The sequence below is a fragment of the Bombyx mandarina genome, chromosome 04 (genome assembly GCF_030267445.1).
Source record: "Bombyx mandarina strain Sakado chromosome 04, ASM3026744v2".
Classification (NCBI taxonomy): Eukaryota; Metazoa; Arthropoda; class Insecta; order Lepidoptera; family Bombycidae; genus Bombyx; species Bombyx mandarina.
Window position 1 is genome coordinate 13,755,559 of NC_143211.1, and position 25,905 is coordinate 13,781,463.

The 25,905-nt window shown below is 34.8% G+C and overlaps 2 protein-coding genes across 3 annotated transcripts in view; one reads left to right on the forward strand and one right to left on the reverse strand.

The window, feature by feature from the left end:
• Positions 1-25,359, reverse strand: haf (leucine-rich repeat and fibronectin type-III domain-containing protein hattifattener). 2 transcript variants are annotated; one of them, XM_028178300.2, is made up of 5 exons: positions 25,234-25,359; positions 4,674-4,832; positions 2,993-4,591; positions 1,776-2,316; positions 1-1,342 (listed from the first exon to the last, which is right to left on the reverse strand). In XM_028178300.2, the coding sequence occupies exons 1-5, from the start codon at positions 25,234-25,236 to the stop codon at positions 1,080-1,082; spliced, it is 2,565 nt and encodes an 854-aa protein (XP_028034101.2). In that variant the 5' UTR covers positions 25,237-25,359; the 3' UTR covers positions 1-1,079. The 2 variants fall into 2 exon arrangements, with proteins under 2 accessions (XP_028034101.2, XP_089583237.1); XM_089727111.1 differs by lacking the exon at positions 25,234-25,359 and adding an exon at positions 8,722-8,857.
• Rab3GAP1 (RAB3 GTPase activating protein subunit 1) overlaps positions 1-25,905 on the forward strand; it is a 33,290-nt gene that overhangs the window by 3,892 nt on the left and 3,493 nt on the right. The gene's annotated exons all lie outside the window — the stretch shown is intronic.

The window sequence follows — 25,905 nt, forward strand, 5'->3', positions numbered from 1 at the left end:
GTAAGAAATATCTTCAAAGTTCATAATAATATATTGAAAGTGTAGACATATTATAGAAGACTCTTTTATAACGTTATTACAATAGATATAAATAGATAGAAATATACTAATATATAGATTTGATAATTAATTGATTAAGTAATTATAGTATATCTCAATGTCTATTAATTGGATGAGATTTTTATTTATTTATTTAGTATTACTTATTTATGTACCATGCTTTATGTAGGCGTTACAAAACTTAAAGTGCTAAATCTGACCACTTATATCATTAACATTTGATTCATGTCGATGCTGGCAACATCTCGTAAAATATTTCTCTTGTGAAGAGTCTGTGGTTTTAGCTTACTATACGTATACGGTGTCGAAAAATTAATACCTCTGAGAAGTAGAACTATTATTGAAAATATTCTCTAAAATCAATAGAACTCTGTTTGAACGTTGACTATTATTTTTTATCATTCAGATTCTTTTTATATGGATCTGTTATCATTGGTATCATTGGTATAAGGCAATGCCCTATTTTAACTAGTATTTTTTAATCAATTTAGTTGGTAAAATTAAGTTTATCATAAAGCTACAATACCATAATTTGTTGCTTGTAACTAGTATGGTAAAATATTAAAACAATTGGCAAATCTTGTAGGTTATCAAACTATACTGAAATAAGTATTGAAATTCGATATCTTACACGACGGAAATATATTCAAAATTTCCTATTTTATCTTTTAAATTGCAAAGTATATAAAATTGCTTAGCGGCAGAAATAGGCAGGACGGTGATACCTACAAGTTTAACTGAGTGCTTACAATACACTCTACCACTAGTAATTAGCTTATTCTAACTGGTAAAATTTAATATTTAACCAAATCGGCATAAGAGTCAAATAACATCTTGTATTTGCGTCCGTGTACGCAATTTTTTCCATGATTGTGTCGGTGACGGCGAGAATGATGTACCTTGCGAAGGTGCTTTCGCTTCTCATGAGCACAACAAGAAGTACGCTCTTTTGTTGTTTTCCACGAGGACGAGTAACTCTCGCGTGATGTCATTGTTCCCCGCACCGTCACTCCCGCACGCTATAATGGCACCAGTCCACTGCGTGTTGTCGGATTTCGAGCCATGTATATGTCCATATCATGATCTGTCCAATTATCGGATGTATCGCAATATCCCATTCCTAACGATCCGACGCTGTATCGACTCGCTGGACGTGACCTTGACCTCGGTCTTCTTCGGGAACCTGCAGTACCGCCCGTAGCGCCTCCTGCCGCGCCACTTAACGATAGACGAGAAGCTCTCTCTGATGCTCCTCCCAACGACTGACGTGACTGTCGAAGATCTGAAACATTTAACTCATATTTAGTTATGTTTATATATATCAAATCCTGTACGTTTGTTTGTCATTCAACTTCTAAATACTATACTGGGGTACTAGCTCTTGCAACATGTGCTACCATCAATACCTAAAATAGTAACTCGAGAGTTGGTGGTTGGAATTAGGAAATTAATTAGGAAAATAAGTGAGGAAATTAGTAGAACCGATGATTAACAGGTAAGTTGTAGAAGCAGCTTGAGAAGGTTGAGTCGCAGATCCGTATATTCTGATTAATAGCCCGATAGCATTAAAACCATTAAATATCAAGAAGATACGATTATGAATCCAAAAACTTAAAGCAACATTGCACATAACCAGTTAAAATATAGATGATTTCCAAAAATAATTTATAATTATTAGAAGATCACATTTTGCACTGCTGCGTTAAGTAACTTACCAGCTCTAGATCCTAGTAGGCTGCCGGGATAACCCGGTGGTCCGTATCTGCCAGAGTGAGAGTAGCTGTGTTGGGATTGGCCTTCGGCTAGAGAGCGTGTTCGGCCTGGTCGACCGGGTAAGGGATCTGGGGGGGCCGGTTCGGTATAAGTGCGTGCACGAGGGATCGAACGTGCGCTATAGGCTGACACTTGATCCCACTCACGCTGCTTTCCAAATGCGCCGAGCGTAGCTAATGAAGATAGAGGTCCACTGGGACTCGGTGTTCCGTTGATGCCACCACAACAGGCGTTGGGCAGTTTTTCAGGTATCTGAGCGTGCAAGCGATGTACTGTGCGTGATCTTCTACGTGACGCAGCGGCGAATATCAATACGGCGACTACGATGGTACCACAAATAGCAGCGCTAGCAGCTATCGTAATCTTGTCCATGTTGGAGGCGGCAGCGGAAACGGTGCGTACTTCGCGACATTGAGCGTAAGGGACCGTTTCAGGGCTGACGTACACCTCCTCTAAAGAGATCACGCAGACGACGATGCATTCCTACGAGGAATAAACAAAAAAATGTAGTTCAAAGAATGAAAACACAACAAAAAGGAACTACTTTTACAGCGTTACGTTGACACTATTAGTGTATATGAATTGCAAATATTTGGAATCGTGTCCACAAAAAGTGTCTTCTGTAACAATACGCTCATATGATACCATCAAGGTCTTAAGATGAACCAAACAGTTTATTAACGGAACCTCTGAATCGCTACTAATAAACTCGAATTTGGACTTACTAGATTATTCATAAAGTTAACAATGTATTTTAAGCTCATTATTACAGTTTTTTTATGTTAACTAACAATAGAAACTTCTTCTTCTTCTTCTTTGTCGTTTCCTCATTACTGAGGGTCGTGACCACAATAGAAACTAGTTGAAGATAATTGTCTAACTTAAAAAATACAGTTTTTGTAGCAATGTGAACAAATAAAATTAATTAAAAATGTATTATTAAGTAAACATTTAATATTGGAGTGATTGAATTATTGAACTATATAGCTCATGTCATTTTAATGATGATTGAGTATAAAAATGTAAATGTGTATGAAAGAGGCACCCTATACATTTACAGTAATAGTATAATTTTTTTGTATTAACTCTATTTAATCATTAGTTAATTATTAAGAATATTTTAAAATTTATTAAGTTAATTCATAAATTTGATACGTACCTGGGACGGGACATTTTTTATCTTAAATTCTCGTTCGCTTGCTTCCAACGGCGGCCCTTGTTTGAAACTCTTATCACCAAATAATCTATAAACGACTCGAAAACCGAGAATATTAGCAACATCAGAATCCCATTGAATAATTACAGAATTATCTTGTCTGTAGGCATTCTTTACGATTACTTCGTTGGAGTCGTCGACTTTAGTTTTCTGTTGAGAGAAGTTCATTACAAGCGGTGGATTTTGGTTGGACGGATGCCGCCATGCTGGAGACGCAGTACGTATATTCGGAACCCGATTTGGCCGAATGGTGCTGTGTTGTGTTGTTGTGGATTTTACAGGTGTATCTGGTTCATAAGCCATTTCATGTGTAGTCGGTGCTGTCGTCGTTGTTGGTAGAGGTCGTTCGGTCGTTGTGCTAGTTGTCGGCGTGGTAGTTGGAATAGTAGTCGTAGAGGTAGATGACCAAATAGTCGTCAATTGGGTGGTTTTTCGCTCATTTAAAGGCTTGGTAGTTGTAGTTAATTTGTATGAAATTTCTGTTGGTTCATAATCACAGACAAGCTCGTTTGGCTCGAAACTGTAAAATCCTCTTTCTCTGAAATTCGAAGGACTTCCGCAGAACTGTGGATTCCTTTCTCTAGATGTTACTTGTAGCTCACCGTTTCTTATCCATTCTATAATCCAGCGCAGGCGACAGTCGCAATTCAAAAATCTTCCTCCCAAACTTAAACCTCGAAGCGATTGATTTAAATGAGTGAAAGCTTTCTCTGGTACGGTAGGTAAAGGATTTCCATCTAAAGCCAGTAATGTAATAGCTGGATTATTCAAAAATGCATCAGCAGGTAGTTTGTTTAAAAGATTAAATCCGATATCTAGCACGCGTAGCTCAGTAAGACTTCCTATAGCGGCTGTTGGAAATTCTGGTATGAGATTGTTTAACAGACTTAATGAACTTAACGTATTCTTTATGCCTACAAAGGCATCTTCACCAAGATTAACTATTAAATTTCGTTCCAAATTCAATGCCGTTAAGGAATCCAGTCCTTCAAACGTTTGACTGCCATCAGCATTCGGCAATTCTCTAATGCTATTTTGGGATAAGTCTAGGAATGCTAAGCTTCGCAGTCCCCTTATACAATTTGGTACAAGTTTTTGTTTCGTTCCTTTCAGATTTAAATTTTTTAATGAAGCCTCTAATCCGGTGAAAGCGTGCGTCGCTAAAGTCACGTTATTATCTGATACTTTTAGAGTAGTCAATTTACGTAGAGTTATGAACGAGTGGTTTTCTATGTACGTGATCCGATTTTTAGAAATATCCAAAAGGGATAAACTCGTCAAAACTTTCAGCGCTTTCACCGGTACTTGCGTCAGTTCGTTGTCTTGTAGGTTTAAGTTTTTCAAGTAAGGCCCCTGTGTTCTAAACGTATCGTCATCTATTTTTCTGATTTTGCAACCGGATATTTGTAGGTTGTGAATTTTTAAGTTAACGAACATATTGTCTGTCAGGCTGGGTATCGAGGAGTTGTTGACGTAGAGAAGATCGATGGCCGTATTTTTTACGCTTAAATTAAGAGCAGACATAAGCGCTGAGAAATCCACCTGCAAAATAAAAAGCGCTCGTAAATTTCCTTCGTAATAAAATCCTACTTACTCAAATGTACTTTATATAAAACAATGTTACCTGATCACATTGAACTGATAGATCTCTAGCTAAATTATATGCACAAATACAAGCCGATTGTAAATCTGGTGATCCTTCCCATGGGCACTCGCTCAGCACGCTGTGTATGGACGTTGCGACAACCATCGAAATGCAAATGATTTGTATGTTAGGCAGCCCCTGAAAGATAGAAATAAGTGTTTTTATTCAGGATTTTTTACTTATAATTTAAAAAAACTGTGTAATCTAATCGCAGACTAATTTTTTTTTAAAAAGATATGCTCCTTGTACAAATATATATTGACACTATTGAAGTGAATACACCTATAATTATTCATACATGGGCAACCTCGAAAGAAAATATAATAAGCTGTAATCATGCGATGCATCAAGCAATAAAGAACAACGTGGTGTGACTGCTACGGGCCACTAGTCTGGAAAACCTTGATTTCGCCTTAACGACTACGTTCTTCATTATTACTGAAATAAAACTGATACAAACTTCGCGGTCATATATTGTTTAAATTTTTTTTTTATTGAATGAAGTTACAATTTCTAGACGGTATTTAAAATATACAAATATTCCACACGTCCAATACTTTGTTTGGAGAGGGTGTTTGCGAACGTCTAGAAATAATCGATTGCTTCCCGTGAACTGTTGGGTTGAATAAGAACCGTAACATACATTTAATAAACGGAAAAATTAAACAAAGAGTTACCTATTCGGATTGTTTTATTGTTATCGAATCGATTCCGTGAGTAATTGTTTGAGTTCAATGTCTCATTAACAAACAGAGAAGACTGCGTTCGCGTTGTTTAAATGCTTTAGAATTACATCAGGAGAAAGCAACACTGCACGGAAAAACACTATTTGCTAATGAGTTCAAATGCTTTTTTTTTTGTCCTAGATGTTATGGCTTTAATAACATTATCATAACATGAAGTTTGTTGTGGTTTAAGATATTGATAACACTGATCAGTGGCCTATTTACATGACTTGACTAGTCACTTACTGAACGGTCGTTTCGTTGGTTTGTCGTCTATTTTATGTACCTATATATGAGAACTGTCAATTCGTTCTTTGTCGTCTGGTTCGTGTCCATCTTTTAGGAAGGCATTAAAAGTACTGCCTGCCGCTAGTCACGCCCGCCCTCGTTCTATTTCTTTCTTTTTGTTTTTTTCGAGTTCTTGTCACGTCTCTGTCTTAGTCTATGTCTATTCGTGGTAGGTTTTATGTCCTGTCAAAGAGGTTGCACGCCACGACACCTGCCTTCACTGATAACGGTATTTACCGGCCATGCAAAGCGATCGCATCTAGACAAGACCGGCTGCATGATTGTTAGCGGATTCACTTTCTCATGGCCTTTACAAACTTTCCGGTCACTTCATTTCACTATTCCCATACACGTACTCATTTCTCTTGAATGGTTTTGTAAATAACAAAAACGTCAAGTGGTTAAGTATTACGAGAACGTGTTCATAATTTTGTGTCTTGACTCAAAATGCGGTTACAGAGCTTACGCTGCAAGAAAGTCATTTCCGATACTTAAGGTAGGACTAGGAATGCATCTGTTGATACCTAATATGGACACAAACAAAGTGCTCATTAAAAAAAAACACAGAGATTGTGTGTTCATTAAAAAAAAGTTTAAATATAGATAAATTGAGATGATGTTCATTCGTATACGTATAAGTACATAATAATATGTATCATATTATTATGTACAAGTATGAATACACTGCAGATTTAAACAATGTATTCTCGTACGAGAGAATGAACGCAGAAGCCATATCAGTAGATTTAATAAAAAAACAGGTTTAAACAACTTTAAATTCGAGAAAGTAATTAAGTTTATAAAAATAGCAAAAACTCAAACGATACGGCCGCTTTCTAAGTTTCTAAAATTGACTTTTACATATTGTGATACAAAATTACATTCGAATGTTATAATAAATTACGTCTGTGCTTATTTAAAAAAAATATTAAATTTATTTTGAATTTCTCATAAGTATATGATTAATCTATCAGTACGTTTTAAACAGGAACATCGTCATTTTCTTTGAAAATGTAGTAGTCGTATTCGCTTCCAATGAATTAGAAAATAATAAATATTTGATCAGAGATTACTAGCGAAACTTAGTTATTGCCTGAGTTTTGTCTCAAACTTAGACTCGTACATACGCGTTTTAGATTGATTGGCTTTTTTAAAGGATCTGACATTTCTAAGATTGCAATTAAATTGTTTTTATTTGAGCGATCTCAGAACTCCTACATTACATTGAAGGGGTACCGGAGACATCAGAATGCGAATGATAATTATATTAAAGTTGTTATAAATATATAAAAGTTATGCTTATGAATGAGTGCTTATGAATGAGTACAAATAAATAAATAATTGAACAAAGTGAGATTTTTCGACATGAGATTTTTTACAAGGTGGCTTATCAATTAATAAAGTCGAGTGATGCTACCACTATATTCGGATCTAGATTCTCCTAGTCTAGCTATTAACTAGTTAAAGATTTAGATTAAAAACCAAAATCATAATAGCAAAAACCTGAGTAATATCCAATCGAGTCGTCCGTTGTACAAGTGTAGTAGTGTGCAATCAACAACAGATGGCGCTGTTGGATATTTGATTCAATTATTGAGGGGTTTTTGTATTAATTCGCTCTATTTATTCTGGTTGTTAATTTTATTATGTATTAGTATACGAAAAAAAAAGAAACGAGGCACTTTTCGGGTATTGTGTTTCTGTTTTTGTACTGTATCAATTAAAATACATTATTTTACTAAATTTATAAAATTTTACTATGCTATCAATAGATGGCGGTGATCGTTTTCTGAATCGCGGTATCGTTAGGTGTACCCTGAAACAACATTATTTCTTAGTGTATTTTTTAATATCCGATCTTTCTAAAGGTTTAACGGGATATGATGATCGGATTATTCATGCGACTGCATGATGTTCGTCGCCGAATGTTACGCATAAGGCGGGCTAAAATCCTTCTGATCCCAACACTATAGAAAGATCCATTTATTAAATAAAAAATACTAGTGCTGTAACAGCACTCACTACTCAGCACTGCTGTTAACTGTTAGTAGATATTTGCAATAATTGTATTATTTGCATACAACAGCATGCAACTGCAGTAGGTAGGTATATTTTTGCATGACTGATAGTAGTTTATGACTTTGTGTCGCTTTAATTTTTTTGTTTAATAATGATGGTTGACCGTTTAATACTGTAAAAATGCCCAACTATCGTAAAATTAAATAAATTTACAGGATGGTATTCCTCAGGTTTTTCCTAAAAATCTATCAATGTCTTATTAAATTCCTAATTTTACTGGAACATTAATTTCAGCTTAACTCGTTTCATTATATGTCCCCTCTTATTTAATTTGATTACATAACGGTACAATTCTATTTGGTCAGCTTGAGAACGGATGAACCGTGGAATGAGCGCAGCGAGTCCCTGATTAGATAATTAGTGTTGTCATATTAATATCAATGTTAACTTATTTAAAAACAATAATCAAAATATCAATGTTGGTAAAATTACAAAATCGTAAATTACGGTAGTTTTTGATACCGTATCATAGATGGTACGGTAGGTAAATAATTACGGTAAAGTTGGAGACCCTGGAATAGGTACAAAACAAACTATGATTTAGCTAAAAGAAAAATATCCTGGCAATTAAATATAAAAAAAAAACTTACCTACACATACAAACAGCAAAAAGAGTCACATCATTATTAATTATACATACATACAAACATTCCGCTTCAAAATACACTAATGGTGATACAAAATTAGTTTAGCACTCGCTCACCGATCTTAACATAAAGTTGAAAAAGACTTTTCATACTTTGAAGATGTGATGCGTCTGGATCTTTTAAAATTCCACAAAAAAAAATTTTTTTTTATTGCCCTTGTAGGCAGACGAGCATACGGCCCATCTGATGGTGAGTGGTTACCGTCGCCCATGGACTTCAGCAATGCCAGGGGCAGAGCCAAGCCGCTGCCTAGCCTATTATTATTTAATTTCTCCACTTCTATATTACCTTATCTTTTACGTGAATTTGTTATTTCTTGGCAATGCGGCTTTTTGTTCATTTTGCCTTGAGACATCGCCTTCGATAAAATGCTTCATTCAATTCTAAAAAAACTCTTCGAGAAATTTTCGTGCGTTCCCCTGTCGTAATCCAATTACCTCAACTTACCTATTGTACAATGTAACGTACATATGTATTCGTAATTGTATTGTTCTTATTACGTGACGAGTTATCTGTATTCATCGCGAGCACGTTGGAACATTCGCTGAGCACGTGTCTAAATTAATTCAAAACACGATTGCTATTACTCAGGTCAATAGACACTGGGATCGCCTTACATTCCATTTAGACAAGCGTTAAAACAATACCTTTAATTTTCATTATTTCATCATTTAATCATGTATATCATGTCCCCCTAGTGTTGTAGTACTTTTTAATTCTCGCACTAAACGCTCAAACTCTGTTTTATCACGAAAAAACACATTAAATCTCAGTTGTGAATAGTAAACAACTATGTGACTTAAACAGCTGGTAAGGACATGTATTTTCTACAATAAAATTTAAAGAGACTTTATTATATCAAGAATTTAATCGCACAGTCTCAACACTTCACTTTTATATATTAGAGTTCTGCTAAAGTTCTTACATATTAAATTCATGGTCTTAATACTTCTCTTCACTAGACTTCTGCTTCTTCTTCTAGACTTTTTGTTATTTTAATTTTTTTATTGCCCTTGTACCTTTTTTATTGCCTACCGCTTAATACTCTTATACTATTTTAAAACCCTTTGATTTATGCATCCGATTTCCAAAAATTACTTGTTAAAAGTAAATATAAGACTTCTGTTGATAGAAGTTGATCAATACCGAACATCTACTAATAATAATACGAAAAATAAATAATAATAAATAAATAATATAAAATACATAATGTGATTACCATTTTTAAAATGCTCCTATTAGTCTACGAATGTCGTCTACGTAATTTTATTAAGATAAATATTAAACAATATTTGAAACCAGTATTGATATTCTAATACAAACTAAATCATGCAATATGGTATTAAATATGTATGTATATTTTTTGTTTGCAAATTGTTAAATTCACAGTTCATTGTTGATTACAAAATTTTCTTAAGTACATAAAAATGGAGAATTTTTCAAATTGCTTTCCATAGAATAGACATAATTCGTATTTCATACAAATTTGGAACTAGAAAAATCATGCTTATTACGAATATAACTTCAATCAGGCATAATTTTGCAATTACAGTTCATGCTTAGCTCTCATTATGTTGGGGGGAACGTTGAAAAAAGCGACGAGCGTGAAAACACCGCGTCATACCTCCCAAGATGATTAATATAGTGTCAGGCTTATATTGGTCGCCCCCTTTTAATGGATTGCGTCTCAATGTTTTCTTGAATATGGATCGTGACAATGTGTATTTTCATTTGGTCTTAACAATTTAAGATAATCTTATATATGATATACTATATGATAAAATATAATAATATGTTTAGTATAAAAAATATATTCATTAAATTCGCAATTGATACGGAATCGCTGGAGAATGAGTACACGAATCTCAAATTCTTAGAAATTGAAAATTGAATTAAACCAATTAAAATGACATTTCTAAATAAGGGCTTATAATACCGAAGCGCTTAAATAAACGTAAAATATGATTGTCTTACGAATTCTGTTTGAGAGCGGGGTATGTTTTCGTTCCTATAAGGTAAACCGTTTTCTGCTCTGTCTGTGATGTTGGTATGTTAAGAAAGCGTGTTACAAGTGTCCGTGAGATACTCAGAGACATTAAAATTTCACTAAACGTGTCGCTCATCCTGCGCTTGAGGTAATCTTATGAAGTACTCCAATAATTGTTCTATGATTACTGTAAATTAGAATGGTTTGATCAAATCTACTTTGTACATAGTACATTTTAGAGTTTTTCATTTTTTTAGTTTTTATATTTCTAATAAACTCTAAAGCTTAGGGAAACGGTATGTTATCTGATGCTAAACGGTTTGTTCATATATTATATGTGCCTAAGTGTGTAAGTATATTGGTATGTAAATCACATAGTGATTTTATATTATATGTATATTGTCAATGTGAATTTTTTATTTATTCAATATTCTGCGTAACGGCTTGGTATGTTTTGATAGACCAGTATAAAATATGTTATAATAGTACACCGCAAGATACTTGCTGTATGTTTTTCAGAATTTATGTCGATAAAAACGGTTGTCTGGAAGAGATCGCTTTTAGCGATAAGACCGCCTATTGTACAATTATACCTGCCTATTTAATGTTTTATTCAGTACTAATTGTGTTTTGGTGTGCAACAAAGTATAGGCTCCTAATATTACAAAGTATACTTTGTTATAAAAACTAATTCAGTACAACACTTTTCCCACTATTTAGGATTTCTATAAACGCTTCGTTACTACGATTTTACAACGCTATATCGAATTTGTTATTTTTAAATATGATTCGAACGATGTAAATGTATTCATTAATTTTTAATTATTAAAAAACATTTAGAGTATGTCCTTAGTCTCCTATTATAAAAAGAGAAATACGAGAGAAACTTTATTGTATCCTAAATGAGGCGAACGTTTTAGACAATTGAACTTACCGTTTCTAAGGGTTCTTGTGCTTAATTTATAGGAAGCTCCTCCGAGATGTACAGTTTCCATTAAAGTTTCACACCCTCGCAGATGTTTGTTTGTACATTCCGGAGAGTCGAGTTACTTTTAGATTCTCAATAAACTTTAACTGGATTTAAACTCGAAAACAGTTCCGACGGTGCTTGATATGTCGAAATCTCTTTTCTTTTATTGAATTAAATATACCATTACGTTGATAACGTACGAAGTTTTCAATAGGAACTTCTTATATGTCATAGAATATTTTGAGTAATTAAAAATATTTCCATGTTAATTTTTTTATGTGCTCTAGTTGTGATACGTAAGTGTAATAAGTACTTAATTCTTCATCTATTCTGTGACTAAACATTTAAAATGATCGCTAAACTCGACTTAAAATTAATAAACTATTTCGTAGGTTGGTGAACTAGCTTTCGGCCCATCGGGTGTTACCTGGTTATGATAGCTAGACATTACAACGTGAATGCCCTTCCACTCGTCTTAGGAAGGCGAAGATTAATTTTTTTTTGTGTTACGGCTGTCCCACCCTATTAATCGAAACGCATGGCAGCATCACGGCTGAAATAGGCCAGTTGGTGTTTACGATACGCCCTATCACCAGAGATTACTGCTTAGCTATTGCAAGACGGTATAATACTCAGAGAATGCTGATAAGATGATCCTTTAGTCGCCTTTCACGACTCCCACGGGAAGAAAAAGGTTGAGATCGCGCAAACACACTTTTTAGTGCTGAGAGTGGACGATCACCGTAGACCACGGTCTACCCAGTGCTAAGTGGTTATCGGAGCTCATCGATAACGTAAATGCGGTCACCCACCTTGAGACATGAGTTCTAAACCTTAGTTTTGCGGTACAACAGCTGCGCCCTCCTATAAACAGCAAGGCATTACCGTGTAAAAGCAAATTTTATATGTTTTTCCACAATGAACGAACTTTCTTAAGTATATTCACTAACAAGCATATAAACAATAGACGAATTTGAACAAAAACAAAAAATACCATGTCAATAAAGAGACGGAACTGAATAGGGTCATTTACGAAGAAATTTTGTCATATTTGCTAGCGAAAGTTGGTGATTCAATACGAGTACGACATTGATAAGTCATGGTTTGGTACGGCCTCATCTTTCTTTAATGAATCATTTCTGTGTTCGATCTTACTTTCTTTTATTCATCGACAGCTTAAATCTTTTCTAATTTCCTATTACATGCTTGTTTGTTATTTTCTCAATTTTTGGGTTCATAAAGATAAAGATAAAGAAGACTTTATTAACAACCTTAATTCATATTTAGGTACATACTATTATTATTATTTTTCTAAGCATTTGACATCGGCTAAGATTGTTTTGCTTTCGCAAAGGCCTCCCCCAAATCCTGTCATAAGTTCCGGTCGTGGTATTCCCTCTTCCACATATTAGGGAATAGTCCACATAGTGAGTTCATATTATAATCTATTAATTTTTTTGTTAGTATTTGACGTTTTGAAGAAACCATATCTAAAATATTTTTATTGATAGCACTAAAGCTAGTCAAACCGAGGGGAAAACTGGTCCTCAACTGTTCTGTATTTACCTATTTATATTATATATTTATTCATAGATTATCTGACAAGGCTTTCATACACTCTCACACGGACAACCTCAATATATTCATACGTGCAAATGTATCTGTAAAGTGTCGTGGAATCTTCATAGCTTTAGATGCATCTGATATTCTAAAATTAAAACTTATAAAACTAGACTTATAAAATTACTTAAGTCTGTGGTAATAATTAAAACATTTATTCAAGACGTCCGCTCCTTGAGTTGGAGAAGATTAGTAGTGAAGGGTTTCATAGCTTTGTGTGGGAAGGGAGCTAGCTAGTTGCAACCGGAACCCTTTGGACTCGATTTTAGCTTACACTTGTCTGACTTTTCTAGCATAAGCTAACGGAACTAAAATATTAACACAAGACCTAGAATACATCAAAGATGATTGCAAACAACCCGATTCGAGTAAATACTCGTAGTTTACAATACACTACATACCTATTCTGCCGTTTTAAGAATAATGATGTCAGGTTTCTATGCGCGGAACACATCCGATGATTCAAGAAAAACGATTACCATTAAGTCTTCGAAAATAATTATCATAACGAATTATAAAAAAAAAAACCAAAATAATTAGTCTTTAAGTAGGTACACATGAATTTAAAAAATACGTTGTTCATAACTAACATACGTCTTCGTTTTGAAAAAGATATTTCATTTCTAATGTTACCTTCAATCATAATTGTTTTTATTATCAACTAGCTGACCCGGCAGATTTCGTAGTGCCTCAATCGATAAATAAAATACCTAAATTTTTGTATAAAATAAACTTAAAACAAACAAAAGGAATCCGTCCGACTGGGGACACATCAAAGGGAAAACAAAATTGTTATTTTATTTTATTCCAAGCATTTTCATATTTATCTACCTTTTAAACCTTCTCTGGACTTCCACAAATAATTCAAGACCAAAATTAGCCAAATCGGTCCAGCCGTTCTCGAGTTTTAGCGAGACTAACGAACAGCAATTCATTTTTATATATAGAGATAGGCACGTGTGCTGTATTATTGTTTGCGAAACGGCTAAATTTTCAAAACGCACGTCATTCTGTTTGAATAGATGCGTATACTGTACTGCGTAGGCCGAGTATCCCCTTTATTTATCGCGTCACAGCGTAGGTAATTAGTAAAGGCGCCCGTAATTGAGGATGAATACATCCGCTGCCATATCTCCGATAACAATGCGCATCCATGGGGAGCCATCCATCGATGTCTCATGGGGAATACTCTGAGGGATTCAGTATATATAGCTGTTTATTTTTACCATCGCAATATACACCATCGCCAAGTGCATCTCTACTGCATTGCTACCGCCGCAGCTACGGTCCCCGACGGTATGTTTTGTGACAGAGCAACATTTTTATAAAGTATTTACTTTCCAATTCTAGAATGATGTTCCCTCCATGTGAGCCATCATAGATAAATTGATTTTAAAAGAAATCCTAGTTTTTCCCTTTTTAGTCTAATTCTTCTTCGTAATTAATATGTTTTTATGCGTTATCAAAAATCAATTGAGAAAGCATCGTAAAGTTTAGGAAAGTTAATTGTTTATGGTATAGTTAACAAAAAAAGTATTTACATATCCAATAACTTTCATTTTTCAAGTAATTTATCGCGTTCGTAAACATTGTTCCAAAATATCTTTTGTTTTAGAATACATAATAATTATCATCTATAGTTAGATGCATATGTTTTAAAGTCAATGAGACTTAAATCGTAAGATGATATCGCACATGTAATTTCCACCGTCATGTCCGTATTCACAAAAAAATCGTAGGCTTTCGTTCTAGTTTAAAGATCTCGAAAGCCCTTAGTCTAAAGCAATTGAAACTCCAAAGTACTCCAGAAAAAAAAAAGGAAAAACTTTCTATAATAAACAATATTCACATTTAGACGTAACGTTAAATCTACGTCACAGATGGTCCAAGCGGTGATCGTGGATTGATCCGACGGCGGTATAGTTACACTAGCGGTGATCAAACCGGGTCTTTACGTTGACCTCGATCCCAGCCTCGCACTACGTGATACTAATTCGTAAACCTATACATACAAGTAAATCATTGGTACGCGCCAGATATTTGCATTTATATTGACTATAAAATGTAAATTGAAAGTGAGCTTCAGTTGATCGAAAGTGAAACATAAAAGGTTTTAATGAGTTTGTTGCAGTTATTTTAGATGCTTCGGCTCCATTCGAAGTTAAACGGTTGTCGAAGTCCACAAACACAACAGTGTGAATGCTGCAATTAGTTTTGAAATATGCGAATTGTCGAAAAAGCTTCACTCTAGAAATTAGTTTTCTTTTTTTTTGAACCGCATCTTCAATAGAGGGCGTCTTAAGGTATTTTGCGATCCCGTGATTGTCTAGTTACAATCGCAACATCCGCGAGCAGAGTTCGTATGTACTACATAGAACCGCTGCGCTCACTATACTTTGTTTTAAAATATTATTTTTATCATGATCGGATATTATTAAAAAAACCTTCCCTGTAGTGTCAAAAACAACTGTAGGTAGGTACCCATAGAGGACAAATTTACATACAAACATTCATTTCGAAGAATTATTATGGAGGATAGATGGCAAGTTACTGGTGGTAGGACCTCTTGTTTTTACTGGTGGTAGGACCTCTTGTTTTTACTGGTGGTAGGACCTCTTGTGAGTCCGCACGGGTAGGTACCAACACCCCGTCTATTTCTGCCGTGAAGCAGTAATGCGTTTCGGCTTGAAGGGTGGGGCAGCCGTTGTAACTATACTTGAGACCTTAGAACTTATATCTCAAGGTGGGTGGCGCATTTACATTGTAGATGTCTATGGGCTCCAGTGACCACTTAACACCAGGTGGGCTGTGAGCTCGTCAACCCATCTAAGCAATAAAAATAAATAAATAAAAGCACATTAGTACTATGTATTTTCTAAAGGCTGAAAAGCTAGCCATACACACGTTTTATTGTCAATGTCTAAGAAATGAGTACAGTTCTTGACTCTGATTTCTTCAGCGGTGGCTTGGTTGTACACCTAGCATTGCTGACGTCTATGAGCGATTACTAATACAAGGGCAATAAAAAAAGTCAATGTCTTTGGGTGAGCGTGCTGACATTTGTATCGATTCGATAATGCGTCCATCTATATTACCTCACTGGTCAAATAAAAGCAATCGTATACTGGGATATGGATAAGCTACGCACGTCACATGTTGTTTTTTTCTGTGCTCCTGCCTACATTTGATTTCGATTTTGGAGATTAACGAATCGTATAGGATAAGTAAATTGGAATAGAATCGCGATTGAATTTGAATACAATCAAAAATTCAATTATATTTAACACTGGAAAGTATCAACGAATAAAAATGTGTAGGTACCGCAAAAATTCGTGAATCGAAAAAATTGTTTTGGGGTCACCCTGAATATTGTAATAGCATCATGTAATATCTCGATGACAATGTTAAGGACAGATGAAAGACCGAAACGAAATTTGCTTAGGAAGTTGAAGTCTACACGACAAGGTAAGGGGGTACAATCGTTTTATGCTGACACTCCATTATTGGAGTTTTTTGGGTTGTACTGGGCCGCCGCCGCGCCGCGCCGTTGCTTCAGCTTTGTGAAATTGAATTTCAATTCGCTGACTGCCTCTATTTCATTTTATATCATCCACTTTGTGTTCGTTCATATTGACAAAATGGAATTTCTATTCTGAAACTTCTTTGTCTTAGACGTTGTACTGTTTAGGATTCCGTGGTTAAATATTCATAATCCTTATATACGTATTTTGAGAGACATTATACGATATGTGTATATTTATATAGATTAAATCTAGATTCTATGAACCTTTATTACGAAAAGTGGAAATCTCATTACAAAAAATGTTTAGATGACACTACCCACATCACTCAGTGCTCATATCACGCCTTAAGTACGACCAGTCAACACGCAAATCAAAATATAGCGGTTTTGATCGTTATTACACGATGTTAATCTTTCATCGTGGAAAACGTTCGTGATTACGTGTTAGGTACGCGATATAAAAATCAGTATATCTATTTTTATATGCAACACAAACATATTATGTGTATATATAACTATACATCTAAAGCGATTTAAGTTTCAGAGTTTAAAAAGTTCACACTTATACATCGATCACAGTTTATATTAATGTGTGTATACTAATGTCATTATTATGTTTTATATTATTATGTTATGTTATATTATGTTTTCATATGTATAGTAAAACATAAATGTAGTATTCTAAATAATTTTTACTTTAAATTTAAGTTACTGGTGGTAGGACCTTTTGTAAGTCCGCGCGGGTAGGTGCCACCACCCTGCCTGTTTCTGCTGTGAAGCAATAATGCGTTTCGGTTTTAAGGGTAGGTCAGCCGTTGTAACTTGAGACCTTAGAACTTATATCTCAAGGTGGGTGGCGCATTTACGTTGTAGATGTCTATGAGCTCCAGTAACTACTTAACACCAGGTGGGCTGTGAGCTCGTCTACCCATCGAAGCAATAAAAGAAAAAAATTAAACTCGCATTGAAATACTCTCATCTTTGCCAAAAAATAAGAAAGTACAATTTCACATTAATTATTCGAAATAATGAATCAGTGTAGTTTAAATTTCTTTGTATCATTTTGTAACGAGGTTACGGATTTTTATTGCGATCAAAATTTTCCACAAAAGTAAATATATGTTCTTACAGTACAAGCGCCCATTAATGTGCTCTCAGCACGAATCGATAATGTTTGTCGTCGCCGCTTCACATGTATACTTTGTATACTGATGTACATGTATTTCAACGCCATTTCCCGTACGAGTAGATCACAATATAGATTGAAAACGACATACTTGTAGAACCGAAGGCAAAAGGGCTATAAATTATAATCTATATATTAATACGTGAAGCAAAAACTTTGTATCCCTTTTTACGAAAATTGCGCTGACGGAGGCGTATAAAATTTCACACACTTATAGAGAGTATAGAGAAAGAGTGCAGAATGTTAATATTCTTTTAAATTATGTGTAAAAAAAACATTAAATCAATAAATAAAAACATTACATACACTACCGTGTATTTGACACACACACACACACACACACACATGCATACTATTTTTTTATTGTCAAACTTTTCTTATTGCTTATAGTCTGTGATCAAACTGAGAATAGATTAAATATAGTTTGTCTTTATTATTATTTGCCTAAAGTGTGTGTACCTATGTAGTCTTCGCGAAATCTGTGATTATAGAAGTATAATAAGTTTTTGGCAATAGAATCATAATAGTTCTTGACTCGTTCTTTATTCTTTATTGTACACACAGTTAATAAAATACAATAATTACGAAAACTTATTAAATGGCGAGCTTAACTCAACAATTGAGTTATCTACCAGCTAACCGTTCTTGAAGAGGGAGAGCTTTACATAATAGTGTACAAAGTCATAATTTCAATTAATTATAGTCGAATTTCGACTACCGGGGAACCACTAGTTATTATTTAATAGCTAATGTCTTCTTGTAGCGCCATACTACATGCCCTCCAAAGTGCCAAAGAAATCGTGAACATGATTTGTCTTCTTTGTTTGAATCGTGAAGTGTGATCAGAAAGCGGAACAATTTGCTCCCTACTTGATCACCGTTTTCACAAATAAAAATCAAAAAGGTTTTTTTTTTAAATCATCAATTTAATGTATCGGTATCGTGTCGAAGATTACGTAGACAAAAATCTACTTTTCCTTTGAAAGTCATACGGGTTCTACAAGGATTACATCACGAACTGTTAATTTCGTGATATCTAAAAATCTATTAAACAAGTCTAACCTAGTGGAAAATTCAGCAGAAAATGAGCGGTTGTTGATAATAGCTGGAATCCTGGAGAGGTCATGGATAATGGAAGGTTGGGTTCCGTTAGAGCAATTTCGACGGGAAGTAATGCAGATCCGGTGAGGCATGTTGCAACATCCCTAGATTACGTTCCACAATAAGAGAACATTAAAATTTGTCTCTTGAGATATTGAATTAGTACGAGTATTTTTTGCGGGGTATAACCTAATCTTTCTCAAATGCGATGCGGATGATGCATAAAGTGGACGCGGTTAAGGTGCTTATGGCGCTCATAGCGTATTTAATTCTCATGCTAAGTATTAGTGTCTGCGTATAACCGTTTCTGAACTCGTTATGATAAAGATAGAGTCGTCACATGCAAATCAAGTATGTATCGGTTAATGTTTGATTCTGTTACATTGGGTACGTTTTTTTTATAGCTTAGATGGGTGGACGAGCTCAAAGCCCACCTGATGTTAAGTGGTTACTGGAGCCCATAGGTTGTAGACATCTACGACGTAGATGCGCCACCCACCTTGAGATATAAGTTCTAAGGTCTGAAGTATAGTTACAACGGCTGCCCCACCCTTCAAACCGAAACGCATTACTGCTTCATTGCAGAAATTGGCAGGGTAGGTAGGTAGTAGCTACCCGCGCGGACTCACAAGAGGTCCTACCACCAGTTTTTGACCGCATTATTTTGCGAATTGTTTTCGTGTCTGAAATCACCTGTCATCGTATTCGAGATCCATCACAATACAGGGTGTATTTGTATTTCGTTAAACAAGTAACTCTCTGTAATCATGTTGGTTGAATTTATTGATCGGAAATCCCAAACAATTAGCCACACGTTAAACCATTTACAGGTTTTCGGATGTGAAATCAAGTACGTTTTAATTATTGTATTAAATTGTATATCAGACAATTATTATTATTATATAACAAGCGGCCCGCTCCGGCTCCGCTCGGGTCTTTAACAAAAATTTCAACGATATTTGACGTTGCTTTATTTTTTAAAATAAAAGAACACTTATTGCGGCATAACTATAATAGTTAGACATATGCTGTCGCGACACTTTTTGTAAATAATAATGTGTTCTACAAAGTCGTAGTACATTATTTTATTCTATCATGAATAGTTTTCGCAGGGCACGCGATGTAAATGATATTTTAGGTAATTTTTTTACACTTTGCGTTACATTATTGGAGTTTTAGTAAGGATCCCTAATTTTTTTCAAAAAAGATTGTAGCCTATGTCACTCGTGAATAGTGTAGCTTCCAAATAGTGAAAGAATTATTCAAATCGGTTCAGTAGTTTCGGAGCCTATTCAATACAAACAAACAAACAAATCTTTCCTCTTTATATTATTAGTATAGATGAAAAAGTAAGGTGTTGTTATTTATTGTAGAAGCCAACTAGAGGTGGCGAATCGTACTATCCATTATTTAGGTAATAAATAGCAATAATGTATGTTTCATAGATCTATGGTTTGTGATATAATTTATACTCTAGATTCAAAAGGCGATAGGACGCATTGTAAGTCCGCTAAGACAATAACATCCTCTTGTTTTTATTTTAAATCAGTCGTGCGTTCGGGCTTGAGGTGTAGGGTAGCGGTTATACAGCACCATTGAGACTTTGACCCCATAACTTAAGGTGGGTAAGTGGCAGCGTTTATGGTGAGATGTCTATTGAGTCCTGTAACCGCTTTACACTAGGCTGTCTGTAATTTCGTTTACTTAATAAAAGATTTTCATAGTTATCTGGTTTATATTATTAACACTTAAGGAATTTAATATAATGGGGAATAGCATAGCTGCCATATGCTTTAGAAGAGCGGTGCATTCGTGACTTTATGGTGCAGATCACAAAATAAATTTTAATCGGATTACATATTATCATGCGATAGTGTTTTACAATTTGATACAAAACATAGGCACTAAAGTACGAAAACAGTTGTATATTTTATTTTTCTTTAATTTATAGTCCGATAATTTTTGTACCGTTGTGGCAACCCTAATTACGCATGGCCGCGATGGCGACCGGCGCGAGACCAACTGTTCGACTTGACCATAACTACGGCGCTCACGCATTACACTTCGAGCAATTAAAATTAAATTACATTAACAACTACCAAAGTTTCCCTGGAAGATATCATGTTAGATTAGTTGGCTGAGATTAGTGTATGAATTTGGTAAACGGTTCCGAAATTGGTCTGCATGCATAACACGTATGAGACGTTTATCATAAACATGAGAGCACTTCAAGCGCTAAAATGTCATGAATAAAGTTGTACTGTTTATAAGAATTTGGGTATGTATTTTAGTTGTGTCTTGATGACAGTAGGTGGATTGTCACTAATAGTAACCGATAGCAGCGGATCCATCTTCACAGGCCAGACGCAGGTAGCCGTGACATGAAAAATGCTACCGTTGCACCTGTGCGAGTTCACTAACCTCATTTGCTAAGCTATTCACTTCGATAGATTCGAAATGCCATCGCGTTTTTTTTTTGCTCTAGTCTTGCGGACTAACGTGAATGCTGCCACCCACGTTGACACATGAATCAAAGTCTCAATTGTATTGTGTAACGTCTGTCCCGCCCTTTATAACGGAATAAATTACCGCCGTATTCAATATGGCGAGGTTTACCCTCAAAATATACCCTATTGTGAGGGTAGATATAGTAACAAATAAAACTTATATGGTACACAGAAGATACATTGAAGTAGAGTTTGCTTTATTTTACATTGAAATAATTTATTGCATAGAAAATAAATAACATATACTACAAATATTTTTCAAACAAGGAAACCGTCTCAAACTAAGTGCAATGAGGCTATCATTAACGTAGACGCAGTAAATTATGTAAATATGCATTAATTCGTTCTGTGGCAATGAAATATTAGGATAGAATATTTATTAGAGCTACAGGGACCGTAATTTACCAATATCACAAAGGACTAGTTTTTTAAACTCAGCTCAGTATTGTCTTTCGTTAATTTACCGTTGTATCCTATTTCTTACGAAATTTTCATATTGTATCTTTGGGCTATTATTTCATTTGGAACAGAGGCTTTAACTCTAATTGTGACGCAGTGTTTAGCTTCATGTCCAAATATGCCAAGTTAAACTTCTCGTAACCTTTAAGCAATGTATCTTAGTGCCTTCAAGTTTCAAATGTCAGGGTGGAAATTTATAGGCCCTATCTTTAAGCTTGGCTTCTGACATTTTGTGTGTACTAGCAATGTTCAACTACTTCGAAAAAAAAAACTTGAAATTAGTTTGAGTAGATTAACTCTAAGTTTGTGTTTGGTAATTAGAAATTCAAGTTGGTCTTGAAAATATAGGTCCACTTTTTTTTATTGCCTAAATTGGTGGACTATCTCACAGTCCACCTGGTGTTAAGTGGTTACTGGAACCCATAGACATCTACGACGTAAATGCGCCACACACCTTGAGATATAAGTTCTAAGGTCTCAAGTATAGTTACAACGGCTGCCTAATCCTTCAAACCGAAACACTTCTAGACATCGTGCTTTAACAAGTACTTTACTTCTGTAAATTCAGTTGAGTACATATCTTTAAAAATATCCAATGCTACCCGATTAATTGAAATCAATAAATTTAAAATAATTAAAATATTTTTTACTTAAATTTGGAATGTTGAGAGTGTCGAGAATTCGAAAGTTCAGAGCTGGACCCCAATCATTACTTCGTGTTTCCTGTTCTACGACCATAAATAAAACATTATGCGAACATTTATGTTCTGTGTTCATCTTTTAAAACTTGTATTTCGTTTTAGAAAGTTACGTCGATCACACGTTGCATAGAGAAATGGGATACTGAATGTTTGTCCGTTTCTATTAGTGTCATTTCTGCGCTATTTAACTTTTTCCTAGAATGTAGTACAAATATTATAGCAATTTTTGGATATTAAAATAATATTCTCATAGATCATCAATGAAGGCGTAAAAGTTGGTAGTATTCAATTGAACACGAATAATTATTCCGGTCTGTGGAATAGCAAAATGACAGAAACGTGTTGTTTTGATCAATATTCAAAACCCTAAGGCCAATTTGTCATTTTCTTAATGTTCCCCGTGATGTTTTAGTAGTTTATAGGCACATTTGGATTGTTTTATTGCCACCGTAAGCAGACTATCGCCTGGACATTTTAATGGTGAGTAGTCATCGTCGCTAGTGGATAGCAGAAATGGATCATTTGCATTGATTTCTCAGAAAATAAAAAGAGTCATCAAAAAACTTTGGAATGCCTCCCATTATAGAGGCTACATGGTACAATTAGGTGCTGTCTTCTTCGTGTGAACTTTTCTCGAATACTCCTAAATCAACCTAAATGTTTTTATTCTTCAAGGAACAAACTGAGTGAAAACAGAAATATACTTCGTAGATAGTTGATTGTTGGAGAGGTCATTCAGAAGCACTAAAATGTGTTTTACTGCGGCCAAATGATGATTTAAGCAATGACAGGATCCATAATAATAATACTATAATCTTTATGTTGTCTGAATAAAAATCTTTATGTTGTTAGTGGCGAGCGGTATTTACTAGCTAATGGAATGAGCAAGGCAAGTAAAAAAGCCGCAAATGGCCCTCCGAGGAGTTAATGTGTTCCCTTCCTATAAACTTAACCTCTTCTCCAATATTACTTTAGATTAATGGCACGCATAAAAATCATTTTGATAGAAAAACCAATACAAAATTTTGGATCGAAAATTTGTTTACTTCATAGTTTAAAAACTAATATCTAAATAGTAGTGCACTAGCAGTGTCATGGGTTGCATATATCATCTTCCAAGATTATCATTAAAGCACTTTGATGATACAATAACAGTGGAAGGAACAGCCATTTTCATGCTATCTATAAATATATAGAAATCGATGTGTGTATGTTCCCTATACACTACGAAACGACTGGACCGATTTCTATGAAATGTTCAGGGAATCTTCAGATTGGCCTGTCGGGTGGCCCGTGGAGCTTGCAAGCAATCGAATCTAAGTCAAATCGAAGATCGGTCAGCAAAACGGGCCGGGTTTGACTAATTTTGACATTAATATAGTGAAATATAAATTAAAATAATTTTTGTACCTACTGCAGATTTTGGCTACAAATTAATATAAATATAATAAGATATAAATTAGAAAGATTTTTGTACCACAGATTTTGGCTGCAGTAGTATAATTTTATTGAATTATTTAACCTTTAATAACTAATTTACATGCAGATTATAAATAATGTATTAATACAGAGATAGTCATAACATAATTTAAAATACTTATTTCACGATAAAGGTTCCGTGGTTGTGTAATGAAAAAGTAAAATATAAAAATCTTTATCAAAAATTTGTGATGCTCCAAAAAGCGTAGTAAATTTAAAGTCGTTCGTAACTTTCAGAAAACTACCAGAATATTTCTTTACGTGGATCTCAATTCTAATTGTTGTTTGTATTGTTAACCTAATCTGTATGTATGTTTTTTTATTGGCATGCATGAGTGGTAATGGAATCTCTGAATTAAAATTTAATCGGCCTGTAATTATAATATTTAATAGCGATAGTTTTCTTTAGATTTTTAGTACATGCACAAAGCGTATTTTTTAAAATGGTTTTTAATATTGATATCCCGAATTGCTTTTATTTCTTACATTTGAATACAATTTGTAGTCTGAAATGAAGTATAAGCTAATAATAGACTGATTTAATGAAAAAAACTATCAGAACGCAACGATCTAATAATTGTAATGTTAATGAATATAATTAGTCGTATCACGTACATATTAATTTGATTTGAAATGTGTATAGTGACTTTGCATATTCAGATTAGTGTTGTTTCTAAATAGCTGAATTTTATTGATCGGAGAAAGCTTTTTTGGTTGACATATTCACATGCAGGCTCGCTGTGTCATGTCGCTTCTCGCGAGATCATTCTACAGGTGACATACATACATATAAACGAACAGCGTCAGCTGACTCAAAAATATTACTTACATTGCGTGGTTTTGTACGCATACACTGCGTTTAATATTAGTATTGTAATATAAGTATTAAATTGAAATTACTTTAAGTTGACAGTACAGTCTGCAGAAATACTACGAAAGCTTTATTATTATTAGCTTTAACGTCGATATTTAAGTTTAACTTCACACAGCTGAACCGTCCTGAAATTTTACTAACAGTTAGAACAGTTGCGTATGTCATACTAATTTTTATATTAACATTTATCATAATTGGACTTCCTGTCTCGATAACTAAAGAAAATACGCTTGTGCGATTCTGTAGTAATTATAAAAGCTAAGTTATTACCCGTGACGGTCGATGGAGACTCTGTACAATAATTCGTTACAAGTAGGTCAATGTACGCGACGAGGTTTCTTCCGTGCTTTACTGTTTATCGATCAAATTTTAAAACCAATTAAAAAAACTCACCATGGTGGGCTAAATTCCGCCTACCACTTTACAAAACTACAATATCTTCCACTAAATCACACTGATACGCTCGGAATCCCAGTAAGTAGTATTTACTCTTGATAATCACCCTTAACTTCTCATAATTAAATCACTACAGAAAGTTCACTTTATATAGCTCTCAACAAAACAAACGAAATGTTCTTTGATACGGACAGTCCATGCTTTCGCGACGGATGCGCTCGAGACACTCGACTACTGTGGACTGATGGTCGGCACAGCAGCCCCACCATAATTTCCTGACCTACACCCAGTTGCTGCCGCACCGGCTCCGGTAAACAAACGGTTCACCGTCCGATTACATGGCGAACATCGAGAAGCAGCTCATGTGGTACTTTGCGCTCAGATAGCAGATGCGTATTTGTAATTCAATGTGATAACGGTTCTACGAGCGCGATCCGGCGTCGTCTCGTTTACTCTCTGTTCTCAGCGTTTCTGTGTCACGACACACAAATTCAAGCTGAATAATTCAAATGCCAACGGCTGGCAGCAGGTGTGAGCTATGGCTTCTTCCTGTGTTGTAATCTAAAAGTGGTTGCTTCTCATTTTGTCGGAACACTCAAGAGTAACGATCTCCGCTTACTCTGGCCTACGATTCCACTTACACGCATCTAGTTTTTATTTTTTTGGGAC